This window comes from Vombatus ursinus, unplaced genomic scaffold (assembly GCF_900497805.2).
Source record: "Vombatus ursinus unplaced genomic scaffold, bare-nosed wombat genome assembly UNPS02009173.1, whole genome shotgun sequence".
Lineage (NCBI taxonomy): Eukaryota > Metazoa > Chordata > Mammalia > Diprotodontia > Vombatidae > Vombatus > Vombatus ursinus.
In genome coordinates this window covers 4,088,223-4,114,218 of record NW_020948951.1, presented here as the reverse complement: position 1 = coordinate 4,114,218, position 25,996 = coordinate 4,088,223, and the positions used below count along the sequence as shown (strand labels likewise).

Sequence of the window (25,996 nt, the reverse complement as noted above, 5' to 3'; positions counted from 1 at the left end):
GCAGTCAGGAGGACCTGAGTTCAAATCCGACCTCAGAAACTTGACACTTACTAGTTGGGAAAGTCACTTAATCCTAATTGCCTCACCAAAAAAAAAAAGAAAACAAAAGAAAAAGAAAAAGGATCGGAAGGGTTATGACTTTGAAGAGGAATCAGACTTGTTTTGCTTTGTCCCAAAAGGTAAAACAAGGTGTAATGCCTTCACATTATGGAAAGGCAGATTTAAGCTTGACATAAAGATAAACTTCCTAACAATCAAAAGTTATCCAAAACCAAAATGGACCACTGATGGATAGTTGGTCCCCCTAAAATGGAGGTCTTAAAGCAAAGATTGGATGATTACAAGTCATTTATTATATGATGGAGAGAGGATTCTTGTGCAAGAATGGGTTGACTATGGTCTCTGTGGCACATTCTATCTCAGACTCCAAGATTCAAAATGGAGATTTCATAGATGCTCAGGTGAGGTTGGATCAGATAATGTCTCCAAGGATCTAGGATTCTATGCTATTGAGGGGATTTCTTGCTTCAGGTAAGGAGTAGAATTCAAGATTCTAGAGGCAGTATGGCACAGTGGACAAAGGGCAGACTTGGAGCTAGGAAGAAACAGGTTCAAAAACCACCTCAGATACTTACCAGCTGTTCAACCCAGGTCAATTACTTGACATCTCTTTGCCTCAATTTCCTCATCTGTAAGCACCTATTCTATTTTATCTATTTTCAAATAGACCCTAATAATAGCAAGGCAAGTCTCACTTCCCACAGCAACTGTTGCAAAACTTTACTTCTTTGTTTAAATCTCCTACACTAGACCCTGTCTCTCTTCTCAGCAAAGGACCTCACCTCACAATTTACTGAAAAATAGAAGCCATCCACCATAAGTCTTTTTCTTCCCTGCTCCATATCTTAAAACCATTGACTCCTCATCATTAAGCATGTGTCAGGCACTGTGCTAAGCATTTTACAAATAAATAAATAAATAAATAATTTTACAAAAATAAAATTTTGCAAATGATCTAACTTGATCCTTACAATAATCCCAGGAGGTAAAGGTGCTATTATCACCCCCATTTTACAGTTAGGAAAACTGAGGAAGACAGAGATTAAGTGATTTGCCATGGGTCTTAGAGCTAGTAAGTACTATTTACTTACTGAGTAAGTAAGGCCAGATTTAAACTCAGATCTTCCTGACTCCAGTCCAACCTGGACAGCTCCCCCTATCTCTATGGGAATAACACCTACCACAATGGGTTGTTGTGAGGATCAAATGAGATCATATATTTAAGTGCTTTATGAAACTTAAAAGTGCAAAACCAGGAAAAAATATATACAATGACAACAAAATAAATGGAAAGAACAACAAAAAGAAATTAAACATTACAATGACCAAGTTTGTTCCCAAGGAAGAAATGAGAAAATGCATCACCCCTTCCTTTGCAGAGGAAGAAGACTACTTCATATACTAAGACACAGTTCATGTGGTCAGTTTTGCTAAACTGCTCTTCCCCTCTTCCATTTTTATTCTCTGTCATAAGAGACATCTCTGAATAGGAGAAGAGACAGACATTTGGAAATTTTTAAAGTTACTCTGCATAACAGTACAGCTACACATTCTTTTAGGTCTACACCTATAATTTCCACGTAAGGAGTCCCGGGGGGGGGGGGGGAAATAAGCATTAATATATTAGTGCCTACTATGTGCTAGACACTGTGCTAAGCATTTTATAAATTTATAAATATCATTTCATTTGGTCTTCACAACAACCTTGGGAGGTAGGTGCTGTTATTATTCCCATTTTACAGTTTAGGAAACTGAGGCAGACAGGTTAAGTGACTTACCCAAGGTCATATAGCTATCAAGTGTCAGAGGCCAGATTTGAACTCAGGTCTTTCTGAGTCCAAACCTGGTGCTCTATCCACTGTACCATCTAACTGCCTCTTAGTGAAGAAACTGATCAATGCAAATGAGCAACTCTTCTACAATTTACAGACGTAGAAAGTTGTCTGAGGCATTGAGAGATTGAATGACTTGCCTAGGATCACAAAGCCCATCTATATCAAGAAGTGATACCTAAACCCAGATTACTTCAGGTCAGCCCTCTTATCTACTATACCAGGCTGCCTCTCTGACTTTGTACACTTTCTTTACTTATCTGTGTAATTTGGGGTTGGAGCAGATAACCTCAAAGGTCTCTGGCATCTTCTATCTGTAATCCTATGAGATATCTCCTCCACAACAGAATGATCAAAGGCAGGGATAATTTCTTTCTTGTCTCTGTAGACCCACTGCCAAATATAGTGCATAACACACAGAAGACAATTAATAAATGTTTGTTGAATTCAAACAAATAATTATATGTTCATGTCTTAACTCCCTACTCCACGAGGACAGGAATGTCTTATCTCAACTTTATACTTCCCCCTGTACACAGTATAATAAATGTTTTATGATTTTCAAAGTAGCACATGTGAAATGCTATGTGGAAATGGTGAAGGAGAACCAATAATGCAACATTCCTAATATGGGGCTAAAAGCCAAGAAAAAAGAATCCTTAAGCCACTTGTCATGAAAAAATCCAAATAGGAATTTAAAAATGGATCGAGACAAGTTCTGACTTCAAACAGCTCCAGCCTGGCATTTGGGCCATCAATTGAGACTTTCTACTTCTCTTCCAGATACACAGTTGGTCATTAGGAGCAGCCCTCCAAAAGCAAGATAAAACACTCACTATAATAAATGCATACCTTCAAGATCCTCAGGGACTCACAATTAAGTTTGAATATTACACACTGTGCAGCTGGGAGCTCTGAAAAAATGCTCCATGATGCTCGTGGTATTTTAAAGGACACAGCCCTAGAGTTCCACGTTCTACTCTTTTGGTCTGGATTCTAGGCAGCAAATGCTGTTGTTGGTGCAATGCCTGGACTCTTTGAAAGGAAAATGCTATATGTATTTATGACACAACTGGAAAAAGAGCTTCAGCTGCCCCAAACTCCCAGCCATAACAAAGACCCAAGGATTTTCATAGGGCAGTCAGAGATGGACCTGGGGAGACATATAAGCTCTTTAAGGGTAAGGATTATTTCATTTTTGTCTTTGTATTCTCAGTTCCTAGTAGTGCCTTCCACACAGATTGTTAATAATTTTTAAAATTAAATGGACTGATTCCTGAGCATGAGATTAACAAAGGGCAACTCTGTGCATTGCCCACAATAAGATAATGGATTGTGCTGCTAGTCAGTAAACATTTATTACGTGCCTACTAACATGCCAGGTATTGTGCTAAGTACTAGGGATACAAAGGCAAAAGGAAGTTCCTGATCTCAAAGCGCTCAGTCTGACGGAGGAGACAATATACAAATAACTAAATGTAAGTACACTATATAAACAACTACATATACATACCACATATACATATATGTGTATATATACATCTATATATTTGTGTGTGTACACACACCCAAACACACACACACACACACACACACACACACACACAGAGGCACGCACACGTGTGCAAGCTATATACAGGATAAACTGGAAATAATCAATAGAGGGAAGCCACTAGCATTAAGGCAGATTGGGAAACACTTTCTATCGAAGGTGGGATTTTAGCTGGGACTTGAAAGAAGTCAGAAAAGCCAGGAGGCAGAGATGAAGAAAGAGAGAATTCTAGGCATGGGAGATAGCCAACGAAAATGCTCCTAGCCTGGAGATGGAGTAGCTTACTCAAGGAAGAGCAAAAGAGACCAGTGTCACCGAATTGCAAAGTGAGTGTGAGTGTGTGTTAAGGTATAAAAACAATTGAAAAGATGGAGAAGGTTAAGAAGAACTTTAAATGCTTTATATTTGATCCTGGGGGTGACAGGAAATCACTGGAGTTTACTGAGTAGCTCAGACCTGTACTTAGGAAGATTACTTTGATGGCTGAATGGAATGGACTACAGTGGGGAGAAACATGTGGTAGGGAGACCAATCAGTACACTATTGTGACAGTCTGAAAGAACACAGGCCTAAAGGAATCGAAACTACGATCCTGCGTGAAACTTTTTATATTTCCATAGCACCACTACGTCTAGCCAATTTTTCAACTTAAAGCCTTTGGGAATTCAAATGAACAAAGATTTGTTGTTGTTTAGTTATGTTCAAATCGCTGTGACCCCATTTGGGGTTTTCTTGGCAAAGATACTAGAGTGGTTTGACATTTTCTTCTCCAGCTCATTTTACAGATGAGGAAAACAGGATTAAGTGACTTGCCCAGGTTCACACAGCTAGTAAGTGTCTGAGGCCAGATTTGAACTCAGGAAGAGGAGTCTTCCTAACTCTAGGCCTGGCACTCAATTCACTGCACCACCTAGCTGCCTGAACAAAGATTTACTATGCAACTATTATGTGCACTGTACAAGACCCTAGGAAGATAAGATGTTTTGGTAAAATATCATCCCTGCTCTCCTTCAGTCTTCTTTGGGGTATAAGGCACCTAAGAAAAATAACTATAACAGCTAAAATAACTTCCACTGAATACATTAAAGTCCAAAAAGACTGGGATCTCACTTAGAAGTATTAAATTCAATAAATGCACATTAAATGCTTACTATATTATATGTGTGTATGTATGTATATATAAAAATACTGTGCTAGGCACTGATGAGAGCTTGACTTCAGGGGGCTCAATTGCTCAATATAGGTGGTCTCCAATTTTCTTCACTAAGTGATACACATTTCATCTCACAAAAACTTTCAACTACTTATCCAATGACTTCTGCCAATGACATCAAACACTTACAAAAGGAGAAACACAACAGTAAGCAGTCTGTTTCACAATCTGCTTTTCTGCATAATTGTTACATGACCACCAGTACCAGGTACTTCTCTCTAAAGGTAAGTTAGGAGTTCAGAAACAGTTAGGTACTCAGAGCACATGGGTATGATGATTTCAAATCAGACCAGGGCTCAAATGAAGACAGCAAAGAGATGGAAATGTTTCCAAAGACCACGTGCTGTCCTTGGTCACTGGATGGAACTGACCTTGAGAGTTCCAAATTAAGAATCTGGTAGCCAATTTCAAAAACTTTAAAAATAAGGTTTGGCAGCCATCAAGCCTGACTGTTCAGTTTCCAAATGAAAATTACATGACTCTCTTTTCTATCATGTTCAAAGTGACAACATGAGACAGTCTATCAACCAACAAATCTAGTCTGTTAAATACTATGGTTTCTAACTAAGAAGATAAACAGGGACAAACATTTAGCTCTGACAAGTACTGTGAAAGGTGGATCACTCATAAAGGAATAGGCAAAGTAGGCATGTCTTTCTATCATAACTCACACTTTAATCACTAAAATTGTATCTCATATCCCTCTGAAAGTAATCTCTCCACATTATCTGATGTTCATGGACAGGACTAACAGAATCATCCCTGCCCAGAGGAAGAAGATGCTATTGCTAGTTGGAAATTCCAGCAAACCATGGAAAGAGAAATATAGGGTGGTAACAAGCTTGCAGACTTATTAGGCAAGACTGCGATAGACTGGTAGAAAGAACTTGTAGATTCCTGCCTCAGCATGCCATCTGAAATCATAAACCAACACATCTATACAGAAATATTAGTTCCAAAGTAAAACCCTGGCTGGAGAGGTAGAAGGAAGAAAACAAATACTTATTAAGCACCCACTATGTGCCAGGAACTGTGCTAAGCTACAAATATTATCTCATTTGATCTTCATAACAATTCCAGAAGGTAGGTGCTATTTTTACCCTTATTTTACAGTAGAGGGAACTGTGGCAGACAGAGGTAAAGTAACTTGCCCAGGGTTACACAGTCAGTAAGTGCCTAAGGCCAAATCTGAATATGGCGTTTCCTGACTCCAGGTTCAGTTTTCTATCCACTGTGCCACCTGGCTGACAGACAGTAAAGAAGTGACTGAGGAACAAAAAGTCAAATCTAACAATTAACAAAATTCAAAGAACCTAGTCGACATGACTTAAATCAGTTCCTTCACACAAAATAAACTTAACTCAAAGATAGTCACATTTTATTTTATCTGGGCAAACATTGTCCCTACCCCCAAAAAACAAGAAACAATGCCATTCCCTGGGTACAGATACATCTCTCCTGTTCCCCATCTGCCAACATTAAACAATATGGCTTAAGAAAAAAAATTTGAATAATGTCCAAAGTCTGAGTGAATGTTAATTTCAGAAAACATTTCATTGTTTTGTTACATATAGGAACTAATATTGCTCAATTATTTAATCCATAATAGTGACCAAGCCCGCTTCCGACCATGCAAAATGGACAGGAGTCTTTTCTAAACTCTTTCTTTTTTTAAAGGCAATTGGGGTTAAGTGACTTGCCCAGGTTCACACAGCTACTAAGTGTCAAGTATTTGGTCTGAGGCTGGATTTGAACTCAGGTCCTCCTGACTTCAGAGCCGATGCTCTATCCATTGCGACATCTAGCTGCCCCTCTAAACTCTTAAAAGTGACAATATGAACCTGGCCAGGTTCCCATAAAAGTCCTTAAAGCAGATGTTTTATGATGGAATGGATTAAGGCTCTTAAAGCAAGTGTTCTATGATGGAATGGATTCCTGCAAAAATAGCACACAGCTTCTACTCAGGCCAACCTCCAGCTGGGGTGAAATACCTGAGCTCTCTTCTTAAAAGTTCATTAATGTAAAAACTGTTTTGAGTTCACTCATCCTAACATAGTCACTATGGAAAGTTGCATGAACGACCAAGGTGGCAAGAAACTCTCTACTCTTCACCCAACACTAATAGTCAAGTACTAATTCCTTCAAGTCAAGTCCTTCACCAAGGCTTTCCTGTGGCATGGAGGTGATTCTGGGTTCCCCTCAGGTGATGCCACTGGAACTCAAACTTCAGGAAACCCTATCTAAGCCAAAAAGCAATCAAACACAAGTCAAGTAATAAGCTGTGTGCTCTGTCATCTGAGGACAGACTTAAGGTCAAAGAAGCTTCACACCAGAAGATTGACTAATGACCAGCAGAAGTATGTTTAGGATACAGCAATTCAGGAAGACACACCTACCACGGGACGAAATAAGGGGTTGTGCTGCTGAAGGGAATACCCAAAAGATCAGACTTGGGACTGAGTTCTATTTGTCAGAGGAAAAGAAAGCTAAACCTCGTCAAAGTCAGGAAACTCAAGGCAACTCCAAGCCCCTACCTAGCCTGGGAAGAAACAAAGTCAAAGGCAGCAAACTCTTTACCTTGTTCTTGAAGTGAACTTCAATGGGCATGATGAAACCCGCGTAGCCAGACTCCTCCACTTTGTAAGGGGGCTCTTTGCACACTAGGGAGGAAGAATTGGAAAATGTTAAATTCCCAAGAGTAACTATCTAGGCAGTATCAGCTTTATTTACCAAGCAACCTTATTCACTTACTGTTGGATGACTCAATAATTAGCTGCCTTTTCAATGATAAGGGGTTTTGGGTGTCTAAGCTTTCATTCAGAAATATCAAATTCCACATCCCCCTTTATGTCATGCCCCCCAAACACCAGATAGCTGTGAAGGGTAAAATTATGGCAGTCTAAAGGGGTAAAAAAACAAACAAACAAACAAACAAACAAAACACCAGAAAAGCAACTTAGTAGAATCACAGGAAACAAAGAATGTCAAGGAAACAAAGAATGTCAAAGTTGTAAGGATAGTTAGAAATCATCTGGTCTAAGGGTTCTTAACCTGGCTTCTGTGAACTTTTTCTTATAATAATAATATTTCAATATAATTAGTTTCCTTTCTAATCTTATGTTTTTTATATATAATACATTTAAAAACATTATTCTGAGAAGGGGTCCATTGACTTCCTCAGACTGCCAAAGGGTCCATGACACAAAAAGGGTTCAGAACTCCCGATCTAGTCCAATACCTTCCTCTTAAAGATAAGCAAGAAGAGGCCCAGGGAAAAGAATGGACTTGAACAAAGTCAGAGTCAGGGCAAACTGCAGAATGCAAGTCTCCTGCCCTTCTAGCCCCACTTGGGCCAAAGGCCCAGTTCACCACACCATGCAAGATTTATCTTTGGCATGAAGAACTCCTGGAACAAGCTCTCATTTCTTGACTTCCAGCATGTGGTGGAGTTGTGAACTGATACAACCATTCTGGAGAACAATCTGGAACTATGCCCAAAGGGCTATAAAACTGTTCATACCTTTTGATCCAGCAATACCACTACTAGGTGTGTATCCCAAAGATATTAAAAAAAAAAGAGAAAGGGACCTGTATGTACAAAAGTATTTAAAGTAGCTCTTTTAACAGAGGCAAAAAATGGGAAATGGAGGGGATGCCCATCAATTGATGTTTTTTTTTTAAAGAAACAAATTGTGGTATGCAATTGTAATGGAATATTACTGTGCTATAAGAAATGATGAACCAGCTGCTTTCAGAAAAACCTGGAACAAATTATATGAACTGATGCAAAGTGAACTGAGCAGAACCAGAAGAATATTGTATGTTGTAACAGCAATGATGTACTATGATCAACTGTGAATGACTTAGCTATCCTCAGCAATGATCCAAGACAATTCCAAAGGACCCATGATGAAAAATGCTATCCGCCTCCAGACAAAGAACTAATGGAGTCTGAATGCAGATTGAAGCTTTCTATTTTTACTTTCTGTAATTTTTTCATTGCATTTTTTTTTCCTTTGCGTCTGTGTCTTCTTTCACAACATGACTAACATAGTAATATATTTTGCATAATTGAACATGTATAACCTATATCAAATTGCTTACCATCTCAGGGAATGGGGAGGTGAGGGAGGAAGAGAGAGAGAGAAAATTTAGAACTCAAAATTTTTAAAAAAGGAAAGTTAAAAATTGTCTCTACATGTAACTGGGAAAAAATACATATTTTTTTCTTTAAGAAAAAAAAAAAAAAGGCCTTCCAACATGAAGCCTCTTCAGATTCTTCCCCTTGTTACTGGTTCCTCCCTCCCAAAATTACCCTGTATTCATTTTCCATGTTATATTATGTGATAATACACACACACACATATATATGCATATGCATCTATGTATATATAAACCAGATGCATGTTTTCTCCATTAGAATATAAGCTCCTCAAGAGGAAGGATTGGTTCATTTTTATCTTTGTATCCCTAGTGCTTAGCACAATACCTGCAACAGAGTAGGTACTTAAAAAATGCTTGTTGGTTGACTGACTTCTCTGTTAAGCTAAAATTCATTCTAACCCCCAAATTTGTAAACGAGACAAGTTTTGTCCATTGCTCTATATAAGGTAATTCCTAGAGAAGGCAGTTATATACTAAGATGAATGCTGGACTTAGAATCTGAGGATGGATCTATATGCAATTCCCCCAGATCCCAATACTAACTAGCTATGTCACCCTGATCAAGTCATGTCACTTCATGGTACCTCAGTTTCTGCATCTCAAAAATGCGAATAAAAATACCTGTACTATGTACCTCATAGGACTATCATGGGGAGCTGCAGTGAGAGAATATAAAATGCTTGATAAACTATTAAACAAAATTCACTGAGCTATTTTCATACTTGCTATAGAAAAGGACAAAGCTAAAGGACAACAGGGAGTTTCAACAAAAATGATGATTTCATATATTGCCAAATATTTCCAATTCCTCCTGCAAAGTCCCACTGGTCTTTCTAATTGATCATCTTGGACATCACGTAATCACATAAAGAACTGCCAGGCATACGGTTAAAGCAGATGGGAAACATGCATGACCAACAGAGTAGGATTCAGAGCTAGAAGAGGCCATAGAGGTTATCGAGGTTCAACTCCCTCATTTTTAGAGACAAAGAACTGAGGCCTGGAGAGGTTAAGTGACTTGCTCAGGTCATACAGATCATATGAAGCTGAGGCAGGATTTGAACCCAGGTTTACCTGACTCTGATTCCATATACTACACTACGTTGTTTCTGAGACAAAATACTGCATAAGCCTGGTAGAACATATTCTATCCCCTTCCTTACTTGAGGAAAGCAATACATTGCTAAAAAGGCTAACTCGCAAGGCCACAGCTGTGCATAACTGTGTTTCCTACTTCTCCGAAAACTAAGGCCAAGGTGGTCAATTTCCCTAAGACCCTGGAAGCTTTTCTAAACCAGTCAGTGAATTAAGTTTTTGGCAGGAGCAGTGAAGGGCCTCACTGAGCCATCTATACTCAAGTGCTCAGTCATCTTATATGTAAGTAGTAACGTAAAATATAAGTAAGGTCAAAAGCAGTAGAAATAAACCACGTCTAATCAATGCACTCACACCTGTTATGGAAGCTGTTGACGCAATCTGCTTCAAGTCCATAACTTATTATATATAAAAACTAAACTGGGGAACCAGTTCTCACACAAGCTTTCTTGGGAGACCGAAGCTTACTCTAAATTAATCATTGAATTATTCAACTGTTTTACTTTACTACTTATAATAACAGGTGAAATCTGTAGAGTATGTTAAATTTTATAAATCATTTCCCTTACTACAACCCTTTAAGGTAGACAAGATACCACTGCCTCCATCTGCAGAAGAGGGGCCTGAAACTGGGTATCTAAGTGATGTTATGAAACAAAGCAAGCAAAACCTGAAGCTAGCTTTCCTGACTCTCATGCCAGCCTCTAATGCCAGCCTCTAATACTTTCTCTATCAGGCCACTCTAACTTTTTCTAAGAGGGGAGGAGGGCGAGATACAGAGCAAAAATGGATTCTTACCATGTTAAACTAGCAGCCACCATAAAATCAAAAAGCAGACAATGAAAAGCTAGACGCTATAAAATCTGAGGAAGTCTTAAATGGCTTATACCTAGTTAATGGCACCTCAAAGGAAACAGGAGTGCCCGCTAAAATCACAAAGCTAGCAATGGCTTCACTTCTGGATATAATCATGAAAGGCTTCCAGTATCAGCCTCAGTTCAGCCCCATTTACTTGATGAAATCCACAGCAGCTTACTAAACATCACCAATACCACACCTCTTCAGAAGGGTAGAGACCGTGTCTTTTGATTCACTAGCATCCCCCTATGTTATCCACCAAAATGTTCTATATACATTGCAGAATCACCGAACTAGGAGAAATTAAATCCCTTCTCAACATCCTTGTAAAAGGTTAACCATACAATGAAGAGCTAAAGTGAGGAATTAAAAAGAAAAAAACAAGAAAAAGCAGAAACTGGAATCTAAGGCAATGCCTATCAACTGGGGAATTACTGAGCAAACTGTGATATACGAAGGCAGTGGATTACTGCACCATAAGAGTTTATGAAAGAGATAAATTCAAAGAGTAGTGAGTATAATGGACAGGTACAGAGTGAAAAGAACAGAACTAAGAGAATAACTTATAAGGACATAGCATTATAAAGAAAAACAATTCTGAAAGAGTTAAAAACTCTGATCAAAGAAATGACCAAATATGTCTCCAGAGGACAGAGGTTGATGTTATTTCAACTCCTGATAGGTGATGGACTCAAGATGTAGAAAGAGAAATACATTTTTGACCCATGGTCACTGTGTGGATTTGTTTTGTCTGATGATGTTTACTGATTACAGTTGTTTGTTTTTTAAAATATCTTAGTTTTTAATTGGAGAGGCAGTTTAGCAAAAATGATGCCTCCTCCCCCAAAATATTCACCGAAAAATTTTTTAAATGGAGAAAGAGAATGGAAGGAAGCATAGACAAAAAGGACAGTTTTGAAAGTAAAGTGTGTAAGTTACTATATATTTTCAAGGAAACAGGACTATCTTGCTTGCCTGTATTTTTTGCATGCAATTCCCTCATCAGTAAAATGTGCATAATAATAGCATCTACCTCCCAGGGTGGTTGTGAGGGTCAAATGAAATATTGTAAGGTACTTAGCGCAGTGCCAGACACATAGTCAGCACTATATAAATGTTAGCTATTATTATTATAGTATATATAATAATATTGCATAATGTTATAATTACATATTTATATATGTATGTATATATAATTTTTAAAAATTGTCCCCAGGAATTAGCAGAGTACCTAGCACATAGGAAGCACTTAACAAATGCTTAATCTGTCCAAAAACAAAAAAGAGCTCAAGTGAAGGAGAACCCACTAACTCCTGAGGCAGATCATTCCACCTTTGGATGTGTCTCATTGTTAGAACTTTTTTCTTACATTTAGCTTAAACTGTTCTCTCCAACTTCCACCTGTTGCTCACAGCTCTGCCCACTGGGGTCAAGCAGAATTCATTCATTTATTCATTTCAACAAGCATTTGTTAGGCACTTACTATGTGAAGCTTACTGTGCTAGATGCTAGGGATAAAACAAAACAGTCTCTGCCCTGAAGGAGCTTATAGTCAAGATCATGTGCCCAGGTAAGTCAATAAAAAATGTATACAAAGCAATTCCAGGGAGGAGAAAGCACAGGCAACTGGGGGGGAGGGGCGTGTCTGAGGGGCAGAAAAGGCAGAGATGAGAGATCAAGAAAGGTCTTGGGTAGGAAATGGCCTTTGAGCTGAACCTTGACGGGAACTACAGCCCACATTCTAGACAGAAGAAAAAATCCCTGACAAGGCATGGAGGTACAAAACAGAATGCCATCTACAGGAACAGCAAGTAGGCCAGTTTGGCTCCTACAAAGGATGCATGAGTAATATGAGTCGATTTGGAAAAATAGGTTGGAGTCAGATTGTGATGATTTTTAAATGACTTTTATCATAGAGGCAATAAGGAGGCACTGGAGCTTCTGAAGCAAGGGAGTTACACTGTAAGACCTCATGCTTTAGGAATATCATTTCAGAAATGTGTAGCAGATGGATTACAGAGGGGAAAGACTGAAAAGAGGGAGATCAATTAAGAGGCTACTGAAATAAACTAGGCAAAAAGTGGTAAGGGCCCAAATTAGGTTAATGACCAGTGAGTAGAAAAAAGGACAAAAATGAGATGTGTAGAGGGAGAATCAACAAGACTTGGTAATTACAGGCATAAGGGAGGTGAAAGAGTAAGGAGTTCCGAAGGACTTACTATACTGTGAATTCTGGTGACTATACAGACGGTGGTATCTGAAACAGCAAAGTGAGAAAGTATGGTGGATTTGGGGGGACAGATAAATTGTTTGGCACATGTTGAATGTGAGGTGTCTTTGATACTTTGGGAAATATCTTGTGTATACTCTGGTGAACATTGTTGTGTAGTAAGAAATAACAAATGAGAAATTGAGAAAATTTCTTCATGGGAAGAATTGTGTGACTTAATGCAGAATGAAAAAGGTAGAAACAAAGGATCCATACACATGATAACTAAACAATATAAATGAACGATCACTTGAAGGAGATGAAATTCTGAATGGATGTCTTCATATCCATTAGGACCCAGGTTCTAATTTGGACTCAGTCACTTACTACCTGTGTGTCCTGATTCCAAATCCAGCATTCTATTTCTACTTCACTATTAACATGTATATACTGATGTCCCTAAAGAAAAGAGAAGGAGTTAAGAGTATGGAGGGAGACTGAGCTAGATACTGAATTCCTTAAGAAAGAAGGGAAAATGACCTTGGGCTTGGTAGATATCTGCCAACAGAATCTTGACAGGGTGATACCTAGACAGAATGTACTTCAAAAGTTAGAAAGGTTGCTCAGTAATCAAGGCAAATGGAAGATCTAGAAGATGCAGTGAGAAACAAGGAGTATGCCTGCTCTTCTTCCTGCCTCAGTAGGTTGTTGGGTAGGAAAGATGGCATATCCACTTCCAGAAAAAGTCAGCATCCTGAAAATGCCAGAAAAATACTAACATAGAGAAAATGTTAATTATAAAACGAGGGCTCCAAAGAATACAATGGAAGGGGAGAAAAGAATTGGAGAAGGATTTGGGGAGGGTAGTGCTGAGGTAGATAGGGATGGGAGATGAGGGAAATAGTAGCGAGGGGCAGTAGCAATAGTACCAAGTCCCTCCTAAGCAGCCAGGGAGTCTGTTACCACCAGGATTAAAAGAGGAAGAAGTAGAAATTTGCTAATCTTAGAATGAGGCCCTTTTGAATAAGTCTACGCTCTCCTAAATAACAGCCCTTCAACTGCTTAAAAACAGCTATGATGCCTCTCTAAGTCTTCTATCTCTAAGCTAAACCAGTTCCTTCAACCAACCCTCATATGTCCTAGTCTCCTTTCCTCTTGCCATCTTGGTTGCCCTTCTCTATACAGGTTCCAATATGTTAATATCCTTCCGATGATGTGGTGTCTACTATATGTCAGTCAATAAACATTAAGAGTATATTATGAGGCAGCTCAGTGGCAACACTTAATAGCTACGTGACCCTGGGCAAGTCACTTAACCCGGATTGCCTCATCATAAAAAAAAAAAAGAGTATATTATGTGCCAGGCACTCTAGTAATCACTGAGGATATAAAAAGAGGCAAAGTATAGTTACTGCCCACAAAGAATTCACAATCTAAGGGGCAAGGGGACATGTAAACAACTATGTACAATGTTATTTCCTTTTTAACCTATAAGTAGGATGAAAAGGAAATAATTAAAAGAGGGAAGAAACTAGAATTAAGAATGTTTGGGAAAGGCTTCCTGAAGAAGCTGAGATTTTAGTTGGAACTTAAAGGAAGCCAGAGAAGCTAGTAGGCAGAGATGAGGAGGGAGAGCATTCCAGACATGGAAGACAGTCTGAAAAAAGGGAAGGAGCAGAGAGAAGCAGTGTTTTGTTCATGGAATAGCAAAGGGGCCAGTGTCATTAGATTGAAGAGTATATGATGGGAAGTAAGTTATATGAAAACTGGAAAGATGGGGTGAAGTCAAAGGATTTTATATTTGATCCTGGAGGCGACAAGGAGTCAATGGAGTTTGAATAAGGGGTGATGTGGTTGGACCTGCTATTAGCACTTTGGAAAATCGCTTTGGCAGCTGAATGGAGGATGGATTGGAGTTGGGAGAAAACTGAGGCAGACAGATCCATCAGCAGGTTACTCAAAAAGTCCAGGTGTGAGGTGATGAGGGCCTGCACTAGAATGGTGGCAGATGAATGGTCAGAGAAGCAAAGGGAGCACATTCAAGAGATGATGCAAAGGTGAAACTGGTAAGCTTTAGCAATAGATCGGATATGGCAGGGTGAGAGATGGTAAGAAATCAAGGATGACAGCTAGGCTGCAAGCCTAAGGGACTGGGAGGATGGTGGCGCTCTTTTAAAATAATAGGGAACTGGAGGTTGGGGGGGGAGGGGGAGGGAATGGCTTAAGAAGAAAGATGATAAGTGTACTTTTAGATATGTTGATTTTAAGTTGTCTACTGGACATTCAGTTTGAGATGTCTGAAAGACAGTTGGAGATGCAAGATTGGCAGTCAGAAAAGAGATTAAGGAAGGATAGGTATATTTGAGAATCATCAGCACAGAGATGGTAATTAAATCCGTAGGAACTGATGAGTTCATCAAGTGAAGTAGCATAAAAGAAGAATGGCTCCCCCTCCCCCAAAACATGAGAGACACCTATATTTACAGAGCATGATTTGGATGAGAATCCAATAAAAGAGACTGAAGAATGGGTCTGACAAGTAGGAGAGGAATCAGGAGAGAGTAGTGTCCTGAAAAACTAGAGAAAGCTGTAATATGTAGTTGAGGTGTGTGGTCTTGTCCAAGGCAGTTCCCTCCTTTCTCAAGAAAACTGCATTAACTTTTTTTGGCTGCCATGTCACACAGATAACATATATTGAGCTAGTAATTGACTATTTATCTCAGATTTTCACATGAATTGTTGTCTAGTCAGTTTCTTCAAACCTGTACATAGGAACACAGACTTTAGTGGTAGAATGAAGATTAGAGATAACCTACTCGAACTCCCTCCTTTTATACGTGAGGGAAGTGAGAAAAAAAGACATTAAACAATTTGCCCAAAGACAGAAAAGTATTAAGGGTAGAGCTAGAATACCTGTATAGTTGACTTTTTTAATCCAAAGAGAGAAATTTAGATTTATTTCTATTAGATTTCATCTTATTAACTGACCAATAAACACGCACATAGAACATGATTATAATCCATTTGTAACTGTTGTTGCTATTGCATTTATTAGACAAAGAGACTTCACAACAGTTTGGATTTGATGGATACGGTCCTCTAAGATGGCCCACTAAAAATGCCATATTACCTCTGCTACACCATTCTCAAGACTGCCCTCAAAAATGCCACCACAAAAGGGCAGAAGCCCTAGAAAAGGAAGTAAAGTCATCCTTAATTAACTGGGAAGCAATTTTCCATATTCTAAACCAATCCAGTCTTTCTTTTCCCCTTACTGACTACCTGTTAGCCTGCCTCATTTCTCCTTGAATAATAAGGAATAGTCGCTGGATTCATCTATGGTAGGGAATGAGTGCAGAATTCAATCCTGGCAAGTTTCCTTAACTGATCAATTGTAATCAATCGTAGGAAAGGAAAGGAAAAAGTAGTAAAGGGAGTTTTCCCAAGTATCCTGTCCCAGTTCTTACTGACTCTAGGAGAAGAAAATGAGGGAGGAGAGAAGAAAGTGTAGTATATAGGGAAAGTTACTGGACTTGGGTTCAAATTCCAACTTAATTACTATCTACATAACCTTAGGCAAGTCCCTTTCTTCACCTCTAAGAGCTTCAGTTTCCTTATCTGTAAATAAGAGGACTAGACTAGATGATGTCTCAAAATTCCTTCTACCTCTAATCTGAGTGAAAATGAAGGTCTCTGCTGTATATGTTAGTTTTTAACAGCTGATAACCTAGAATACAGCTGATTCAATGAATGGCACATGCTTCTATTGGGTTAGGTGTCTGAAGTGGGGGGAGGGAAGTGAAAATTGGGAGTGGTGGGAAAAGATGAGCAGGGAAAATCAAATGAGTTAGCAAGTAATTCATTTAAGTCAAATATTTATTAGTTACATACTATTTACAATGCACTATGTTAGGGCAGCCTCTGCCCTTATGGTAAAATTTAATATAAGAGAAACCATAACAGAAAAAAGAGGAAAAAGTTATCTGGCCACCACCAATCTATTTTGAGCTACACCTCGTGCTTTTCTCATCCCTAACTGCTACCCATGGCTACCCCCTGTTCTTGCTCAATTATTCAGGGATTATCCACATTGCTTTCATCTCTCTGTTGACATTACCACCTGTTCCATTTACTTCCTTATTGACATATCTGTTTACTCTTAAAATTCAATCAGCAGCTCAAGCTCAAAAGTAAAGAGGTTAGAGGTTCTCCCCTCACACTCAGGTTTAGCTATCAAGAAAGAACATTTAAATTAAATAATAATTACCATTACTGTCCCTTTATATCCAGTGAAAATGAGTCACACAGCAAGCTTAATAAAAAGATCGACTCCACTTGCTTCAGTTTTACATCATTCTGAGAGGTGATGCTTTCCATTTTCTAACAGTGAAGCTGAACACAAGAAAGCTAGTACAGGGTTAAAATAAGTTTTAATTTTATGGGCTTGTTTTCATTATTTTGTTTAAAATTTTGTCCAGTCTCAAAATAACCCCTCTGGAATTATAAAGTTATTTAAGTAAACAGAAATGATTTTGGACTATCTTGCTACTCTTCACTTTCATTAAAAAACTAAGGAACAAGTTCATTCACCACTCACTGTGTCCTTTTCTTTTTTCCTAGAATTAATTCAAACATTACAGAATGTATGTTCTAATGATCCAAATAAGAAAACGAGAAAAAGCATTTTATTCTTCAATGAAAGGTCATATCCTGTCTAATCTCCATCTAAATAAGAGTGCCCAGAGATAAGGCCTCTAAAGTGAATGTATAATATGTGTTCTACTGTTGCCTTGGAAAAAGTTGGAACAAAATTTAAAATATCTGAAGACTAAGGAGTTTGATGTTACATCCATTCCAGGCAAGATTATGAGAACCTGGATAGCACTCACCCCGTTTGGGTTTTGGAAAGCTATCATGTAGCCGAAACACCACTCTTTCCACGAAGTGTTGGATGTCACACTGCTCTGGACCTCGAACAAACACCATCCAGTCATGAGTGAATCCCTCAGTGGTGGGCTTCTTCCTCAGCTGGGCTCGGTGTCCCAGCTCTAGCTTCACCTGTACAGTGCACTAAAAAGGGGGGAAAAAAGTTTGACTGGGGCCAACACAAAACAACCAACAGAAGAATGTGGTAGGGAAGGGTTAACAAGCTCTAAAATGTCACACATGGTCTTCTATTACAGAGAGGTTAGCAAAAAAACTATACAAAAAGCCTCCTACATAATTCTAATATACCTTCAAACCATCTACTTTCTTGGATTAACTTATGCCTTTACACTCTCCTTCACCCCAAATAGAGAACAAAGAGTTACTTTTCAGGCATGCATATTATCAACAAAAATATCAGCTGTAAGTTTTCAAAGCAAAATTTTGATTACCCATGAGGATGTAAAGGCAAAAATGAACCAACTCATTTTCACATTATAGCTGCAATCAGCAGCATAGCTCTCACTTAACTATAGAGACCTGATTTATCACTTAAATATGAAGAAACCAAGTGTTTTTACAGTTATACTTAAAATTCCTATTTCAAAGGGTCATCACCACATCAGCCAATCAGCACCATTTATTAAAAGCCCACTGTATGCAAACCACTCCATTAAAAAACAAAACAGAAACAAATCTCCCCACAGCTCCTAAAAAGCTAACACCACAATTGGACAGCAAGCTGTAAGTACACCCAAGGAGGAAAAGCACAAAGCAACACAAAAACAAGTACAATGGGTAATTTAAGTGCAGGGAAGACAGACAGGATAATCAGTCAGTCAGCTTAATTCATTCACAGAACTGAAGTTTACTAAGCACCTACTATTCCACAATGCCCTGGGTGCTAAATGTTGTGGGGAACACAAAGATAAGTAAATCCCAACTCCTTGCCCTCATGAAGCTTAGTAACAGAACTAAAATAGGGACACACACAAAAATAATATAAAGCAGGATGTGTAAGTACATGAGTGTGATAAGTCATCAGGAAACTCTTTCTAGAGAGAGGCGACTGGGACAGTGTTGTGAAAGATAGGCAGTCTTCCTTATGATAGAAGAAAGGCAAACTATGACAAAATGTTGTAAAGCATGGTCAAATACAGTCACTATACTAGATTTTTTTTTTGCTTGGTTGTTTTTCTTCACCGCAGGGAAAAATGTTTCTTTTGGCTTTTCCTCCAGAAAATATTGGTGTGCAGAAGGCATCCATCCATCCATCCATCCATCCATCTATCTATCTTTTAAGATGGGAAGGAAGCTGACTGGCAGAAAGTACAGGGGCAGTCCACGTGTGGAAAAGCACTTGTGAGGTTTGGATCTGGGGAGAATGGGAACAGAACTACAGCTCCGTTGGCAAAAAAATAGTCCTATAGAGAAACAAAAAACAAGGGGAATGAGCTACAGAGATTCCATTTGGCAGAGGGACTCAAATTTTATATTTTTAGGCTTGATCTTGTAGAAATGGGAGTTGACTGGAAGCTTCCTGAATGATAGGATGGAAACAATATGTGACTGGGATTATTCTTGTAGTTCTATGTAGAATGCTTTCAAGGAGGAGCTTTAGGCTCCGAACTGGCAGAGAAAGTCAAACAGAACTCTGTCATATTTGGAAGGCTGAAAGAATCAGGAAGATGGTGGTGCTAAGGAGAGGATGAGGTTGGTTTACAATATGTTAAGTTCCTGGTGTTAGCAGACATCCAAGCGAAATGTCTAACACTCAATATGGAATGAAAGAAAGGATATAGATGGACAGGTAAATCTGAGAATCATCCATCACTATGAATCTATAGTGAACAAAAATATTATTCAGTGATTATAACAGCAAATAAGTCTTTGTACCTGGGTATGAGCCATAAAGATTACAAAGCTATGAGCCACTAGCTTTCTCTATGATCTGTTTTTCTCAACGAGGTTGCTAGAAAGGTTAGAGATAAAAATATGTATTTGCAAAATGGTTTGAATTCTTTGTAGACTGATAGTCTAGATATTAAGATTCTCAGAAAATCTCGTTGAAGGCAGGGACTATATTTTACTAATCCTTGTATTACCCACAGAGTTCTGCTTCAGAGCCTTGCACATACTAGGCACTTAATAAATGTTTCTAGAATTCATTCATTCAACACATAGTATTCAAACATCATACCACTGTTAGTATCCTTTGTTCACCCATTCACAACGCTTAACAAATTACCCATTGGTTTTCTGGTATTTGTGATTAAATTTGGGGTCCTCTACAGGACATACATGTTGCGATACAGTTACTGGAAAAGAATGGGAGAAAGCAATATAATCAGGAGGGAAAACATAAGAGCCAAAATGAGCCTCCCCAGCCAAAGTCAACAGGCAGCTTGGAGGCAGTGGCAGGCTATTATTTCAATTCATGTGCCAGAATGAAGGCATGGCATAAATGCCAGTCTCCTTTGCAACAGCAACCTAGTCCAACCCAGTCAATGTTGTCCAAAGGCTGGACATCAGATTCTGGCCAGAAATAATTTGGCCTTTAATTGCTTCTTGACCTGACCATGTTAGGAAAAAACACTGCTTCAGCCTGGAATGTGTGTCACTTATTCACCAAAGGGTAGGTGAGAAGAACCACACTGGTAACCATACCATAAAATAAAAGAACATGAGCCCAAAGACACTTCATCTCTTTCCTGCCATACAGAAGAAGGAATTAAGCAACGATGAAGCATTTAGTTGTTCAAAGCACATGATAGGTTAAGATGAGAAAATTGTCATTTATCAACCTGGTTAACTACAATTCATTTTCTAATTATAGTATGTTGTTGGCATGTGGCCAGATCATATATTGGGGGCAGGGAATGATTTAACCAATTCCATAACCCAGGAGGTAGAATATTCCGTTTATATCCCACCTCCTGATCTTTTGATCATTTCTTTGAATGTTAGAACAAAGAGGCAACATTACATAGTACACTGAGTGCTAGACCTGGAGCCAAGAGACCGGAGTTCTAATCCTACTTTGTACACTGTGATCACACACACATTCAATCTCTCTAAGCTTCAGTTTCCTTATCTATAAAAATGGGATTATACCTGAACTACCTATATCACATGGTTGTTGTTGGGAAAGTACTTTCAAAATCTCACATATACTTGTGATTTGGGTTATTGTTCAATCCATTTAGTTGTTTTCTTCCAGTTCTCATAAAGGGCAAAAGCAGTGAAACAAATGGTTAAGTAAAGCCTGGAAGGTCTGAGAATTTCATTTATTCATTAATATGGGAGTGGTTAAGGGAAGGATGGTAAAATTCTTTCCAGGTATTAACACCATCTGATAGAAATTACCATGCAAGGCCCTCACAACCATTAGCTGAAAATGACTTCCTATTTACTGCCTTCCCTCAGATTTTGTGAGGATCCCCTTTCCCTCAAAAGAAAAGAAAATAAATCAAACAGATTTTTGGGCCATTTCCAAACACTCCTGGTTATCCCATGCCAATGCCAAGAGCCACCTCAAGAATGGGACTCTGAAAGCAACAGGGGACAGGAAAATTAGCAGATCTTTTTTGCTTCAACATTGCAAATGCTGTATCCCCTAATCCTGAGCCCCACAGGGAGGTCTTTATCCACTAGTTTATATATAACACTTCCCATGAATTTCTAGTGGGAATTCTTTCCAACAGATGCACTTTCCTCTGGGATTCACACATTACCAAGTCATATAATTATCTCTTAAGTTTAGTTATTGCATCTAATTCCCTAGAATAAAACATTCCCTAGTAAGAGAAAGGACAGCATTATTCCCCTTTTGATTCTGCTTAATCCTACTGGATCTATAAATTGGGAGCAACATACCCTTGACAAGCTACCCATATGTGGACAATAAAGATGAGAAAAGTAATGCTTCAGTGACCCTTTAATGTCAGTACAAACCAAACTTCTCAGAATTGCCCTTTGGACCTTTGGATACAGTTAGGGGACCATACAGAAGAGCCATTTGATCATGCAGACAAAGACCATAGCTAGACAAACATCATCTACTCTTCTCAGCCAAATATGTAATACTAAGGAATGCTGACTCAGGGGCAGGGACAATGCAAAGGGTTAGGAACCTTTTGCTGACTGCCTTATAAGGCACAGATGCCCAAATTATGAGTCTGGGGATCATTGGTAGAAAGCACCCCCACTAAACTCTGGCTGTCTCACACCATTTTCCACTCTAGGTCAATTGTGGACAGTCGAAGGGATTAACAGTCCCAAGAACTGTAATACATTATTGCATAATCACACAATCTCAGAGTTGAGATGCTACACACTATCTAGTTCAACCCATACCTGAATACAAGAATCCTCTTTACGTCAACCAGCCTTTGCTTAAAGACCTCAAATTATTAGAGAGAACCCCCACTTCCCAGACGTAGGCTATTCCACTTTTGGATATCTCTAATTGGAAGGAAGTTTCTCCTTGCAACCAATCTGGTGTCTCATACCTCAGGACACTGAGGTGAGAGATACTAAAAATGTTCTGGAGAATACAAATGTGGCTTTTTCCAGGATATTGGCTGAACGTATAAAAGTGTGTATAGGTCCTTCAAGGTGGGTAAGAATTTCTGTAGTAATAGAGATAGCATAATCCCAAACACTGCAAAATACCATCCCGATTGTGCCAGTTGATCAGGTAGGTACACACAGGGGTGAAGTTCAGGGTGTTTTGTTATTGGTAGGAAAAAAAACCCAACAACTCTTAATACAGGTCAGAGGTAAGCAAGCTGTTACTTCTGCAGGAGTTTGCAGCTCACAAAGCTTTCTGTTGAAAACATCAATGAACTGCTATAAATTTTTCCCTTCCCAAAATAAACTCCACACTACCTCTCACGTGGAACCCTTGAGTCCTTCAACATGGCACATTTCACCAGTCAAGAACAGAACATACACCCCCTCTTAAGCTAAAAAGGCAATGGTCAGTCAGCAACAAAACCACACATTTGATCCCTCTCAGCTACAGTGACTAAAAAATGTTTGTGTAAGTTAATTAATCTGAGACACCTAGGCCCTGAAACAACACTACTGCTTTGGAAAAAAAAAAAAAGTACCACCAATCAGCTCCTCAGCACTGTGACCTTGTCTTACTTAACAGCATGGATATTCCAACCTGACCCCCGCCTTCAAATTCCCCCAACCCCCAAAGACAAGCTAAGGGAAAGGGGTTTGGGAAGGATGACTGAGTTTTGAGGAAAAAGGGAGAAAAATGACCCCAGTTTTCTGAGACAAAGACGATGAGAGGGGCATTAAGAAATGGTCTCCAATTTGGGGAGTAAGCTGGCCTGGGTTTTTTAAAAGGGTGAACTGGGTTTTAGAAGAGAAAAGGGTGAAGGTGGGGAAAAGATGAGACTGGAAAGGTTCTGAAAATTGGTCCCTGAGGGGTTTTGAAAGTGACGGGGAAGAGATCATAGGATGATATATCAAGGAAGGGACGTCTGAGGCCATCTAATGCCATCCCTTAATTCTTCAGATGACCCCTGAGTTTTTATGTAACAGGGATAGAGGTGACCCCTGGGGTTTTGAAGGAGGGTAGGGAGAGGAGGGTAAGAAGCAGGAAAATAAGGGAAAAGGGGCTTGAAGGTGGAAGGCGAGGGCAACGACTCCGGTGTTTTTGAAAAAAACGAGCCAGGAGATTCTTTCTAATTGTTGGGTACAGAGGGAGGAAGAGGTCCCAGTTTTAACTGAGGGAGGGTGGATATGTGTGTAAAAGAGATAAACGAAGACCCTTGGGTTTGGTTGGGAGGGGGTTATTTGGTTGGGTAAATCGTAAAGGTTTTGGATTTTGGGGGGATAGGAGATGGCCCCGATTTGGAAGGGAGGCGCCAAGACAGGATGCCTAGTGCGAGCGAAGCACACCCTCCCCAGAAGGGCGGGAGGTGGAGGGAAGACTGAGGCAGAGAAGGACCGGGCCAGGCACCGGGAAGGGGGGGAGGGGACGAGCTCCAGGGAGGAGGGGGCTCCGTGGCCCAGGGCCTGAAGAGTCTAGGGGGGGAGGGCCGGGGGCCCGGAGCTCCGAGGGAGGGGGGGATGCGGGCAGGGAGTCGGGGGCCGGGCCAGGGCGGGGGGCGTGCGGGGTAGGGGACCCCGGGCCCGGCGGCGCCTCCTCACCTGATTGTCCATGGCTGGCGCCCCGCCCCCGCCCCCCGGGCCCCGCGTCGTCCTTCTCCTGTTCCTCCTCGCAGCCGCCGCCGCCTCAGCTCACGGCCGGCCCGCTGCCCTCATTGTCTGTCAGGCGCCGCCGCCGACGCCGCTCCCCGGCCGCCCGCCCGCCGCCCGCTGCCCGCCCCGCGGAACCGGAAACCGACTCGACCCGGGTCGCGAACCGACCGCGGCCCCCGCCGCCTCCCCGGGCCCCGGCCGACCGAACTGACGGCAGCCGCGGCCACTGAGCAGCCGGGGCTGGCGTTTGGGGGGCGGGTCTTCCGGCTATCCTGGGGGAACCCGACTGCGGTCGGAGGGACGAGGCCGGCAGCCAATGGGAGACAGGTTTCAGGAGGGGCGGGGCGAGGGACCGAGAGAGGCAGGGGACTGAGAGGGGAGGGAAAGGCTCTAGGGATTAGGAGGTGTGCGGCGCACGTGGAGGGAGGGAGGCAGGGAGAGAGGGAGAAAAGGACTGGAGGAGGGGCGGGTGCAGCACGCAGCCGGCAGGGGGCGCCGCTTCTCCCGGGTTTCTGGGCTCTCTGCGGGCAGTCAGCTCCTCCCTAGAGAATGCAAGAGAGCCACGAGGTTCGGTCCTGCGTGGGCCGATTGAGGAGGAGGGGTGGGGAGGTGCAGAGGAAAACCTCCTTTTTCCTAGTAACCTTAACCTTCTGAAGGCCACCTTGCAAAGCGGGAATAAATGCCCGGGTGCAGACCCTTCTGCACAATAGATGAAAAACCCAGAACCCTGGAATTCAGATCCCCTCTTGCACGCCCCCTCGCTTTACAGAAGCGGGGAAAGTGGAGCCTAGAGAAGGGAAGGCTCCTTTGCACATCCACCTCCCCTTTTTTCAGAGAAGATCCCTGAGCCTCTGCGCAGGAAAGGGGCTCACCCTAAAGCTCTTCTCAATCCGCAGCTCAGGGCCCTTTCCAGCATGCCACACTCAGAGTCCCAGCGGGCCACTCACCATCCGAGCAGATTCCAATACGACCCTGACAACTGACCAGGATCCCCCTGCCTACCTTCCACTTATTTTCACCCCATTTCAGCAACACACCTAGACGAACTCACGTTAGATTCTTCTCCACACCCAAATTTGAAGACCTCAGTCTTATTACAATGGGGATAAGTATATGCAAAATTGTCTAAGTGGACAATTTTGTGCACTTTTATCTATCACCTGTCTACTGCAGAAAATGAAGAAGCGGGGGTGGGGGAGGTGGGAGGGGGTGTAGTTAGATGTCTCAATGGATATAGCATAAAGGAGTCAGGAAGATCTTTGTTCAAACCCAACAGCAGACACTTGCTAGTTGTGTGATGCTAGGCAGGAGCAAATCATTGAACTACTGTCTGCCTCAGTTTTGCCTTCCGTGAAATGAGGACAATAATAGCACCTATCTCCCAGGGTTAGTGCTATATTAGTGCTAGCAATGATGATGATTGATGATGATGATGACGATGATAATGAAAAAGAAACAGGTCTAAAAAGAATGCATAACATCCTTTAAATTGAATCTATTTTTAATTTTAAAATTTAAATTAAGTTTATTTTAATTTAATTTGCATTTAAAATTAATTAAAATTTAAGAAATTAAATGTATTAATATGTTTAGTTTTGGCAAAAAATTCCAACAAAATCCTTTTCGAAGTGTACGCTGAAGAAATCACTTTCTGGATTGTCAAAAGAAAGGAGCATCCTTTAATTGGACAGGATAGTAATAGTTAATAACGATAATCAGCATTGATATGGGACTTTAAAACCTGCTTATCTCGTGTAAGCCTTACAATAACCCTGTGAGAAAGGTATTATTATTAATCCCCATTTTACAGATAGGGAAACAGGGTGAGGATGGTTAAGTGACTTGCCCAGGGTCATGCAGCTAGG

The 25,996-nt window shown here is 40.5% G+C and overlaps 1 protein-coding gene across 5 annotated transcripts in view; it reads right to left on the bottom strand.

Moving 5' to 3' along the window:
• The window catches only part of MLLT1 (MLLT1 super elongation complex subunit), a 93,896-nt gene extending 69,740 nt beyond the window's left edge, over nt 1–24,156 (bottom strand). For all 5 annotated transcript variants that reach the window (XM_027850914.1, XM_027850916.1, XM_027850915.1 and 2 more), the window contains exons 1-3: nt 24,081–24,156; nt 17,873–18,053; nt 7,235–7,317 (exon numbers count right to left, since the gene is read on the bottom strand). In XM_027850914.1, coding sequence (XP_027706715.1) covers nt 7,235–7,317; nt 17,873–18,053; nt 24,081–24,092 — 276 coding nt within the window. In that variant the 5' untranslated portion in view covers nt 24,093–24,156. The remainder of the gene's footprint in view (nt 1–7,234; nt 7,318–17,872; nt 18,054–24,080) is intronic.
• Nucleotides 24,157–25,996: the final 1,840 nt, after the last annotated feature.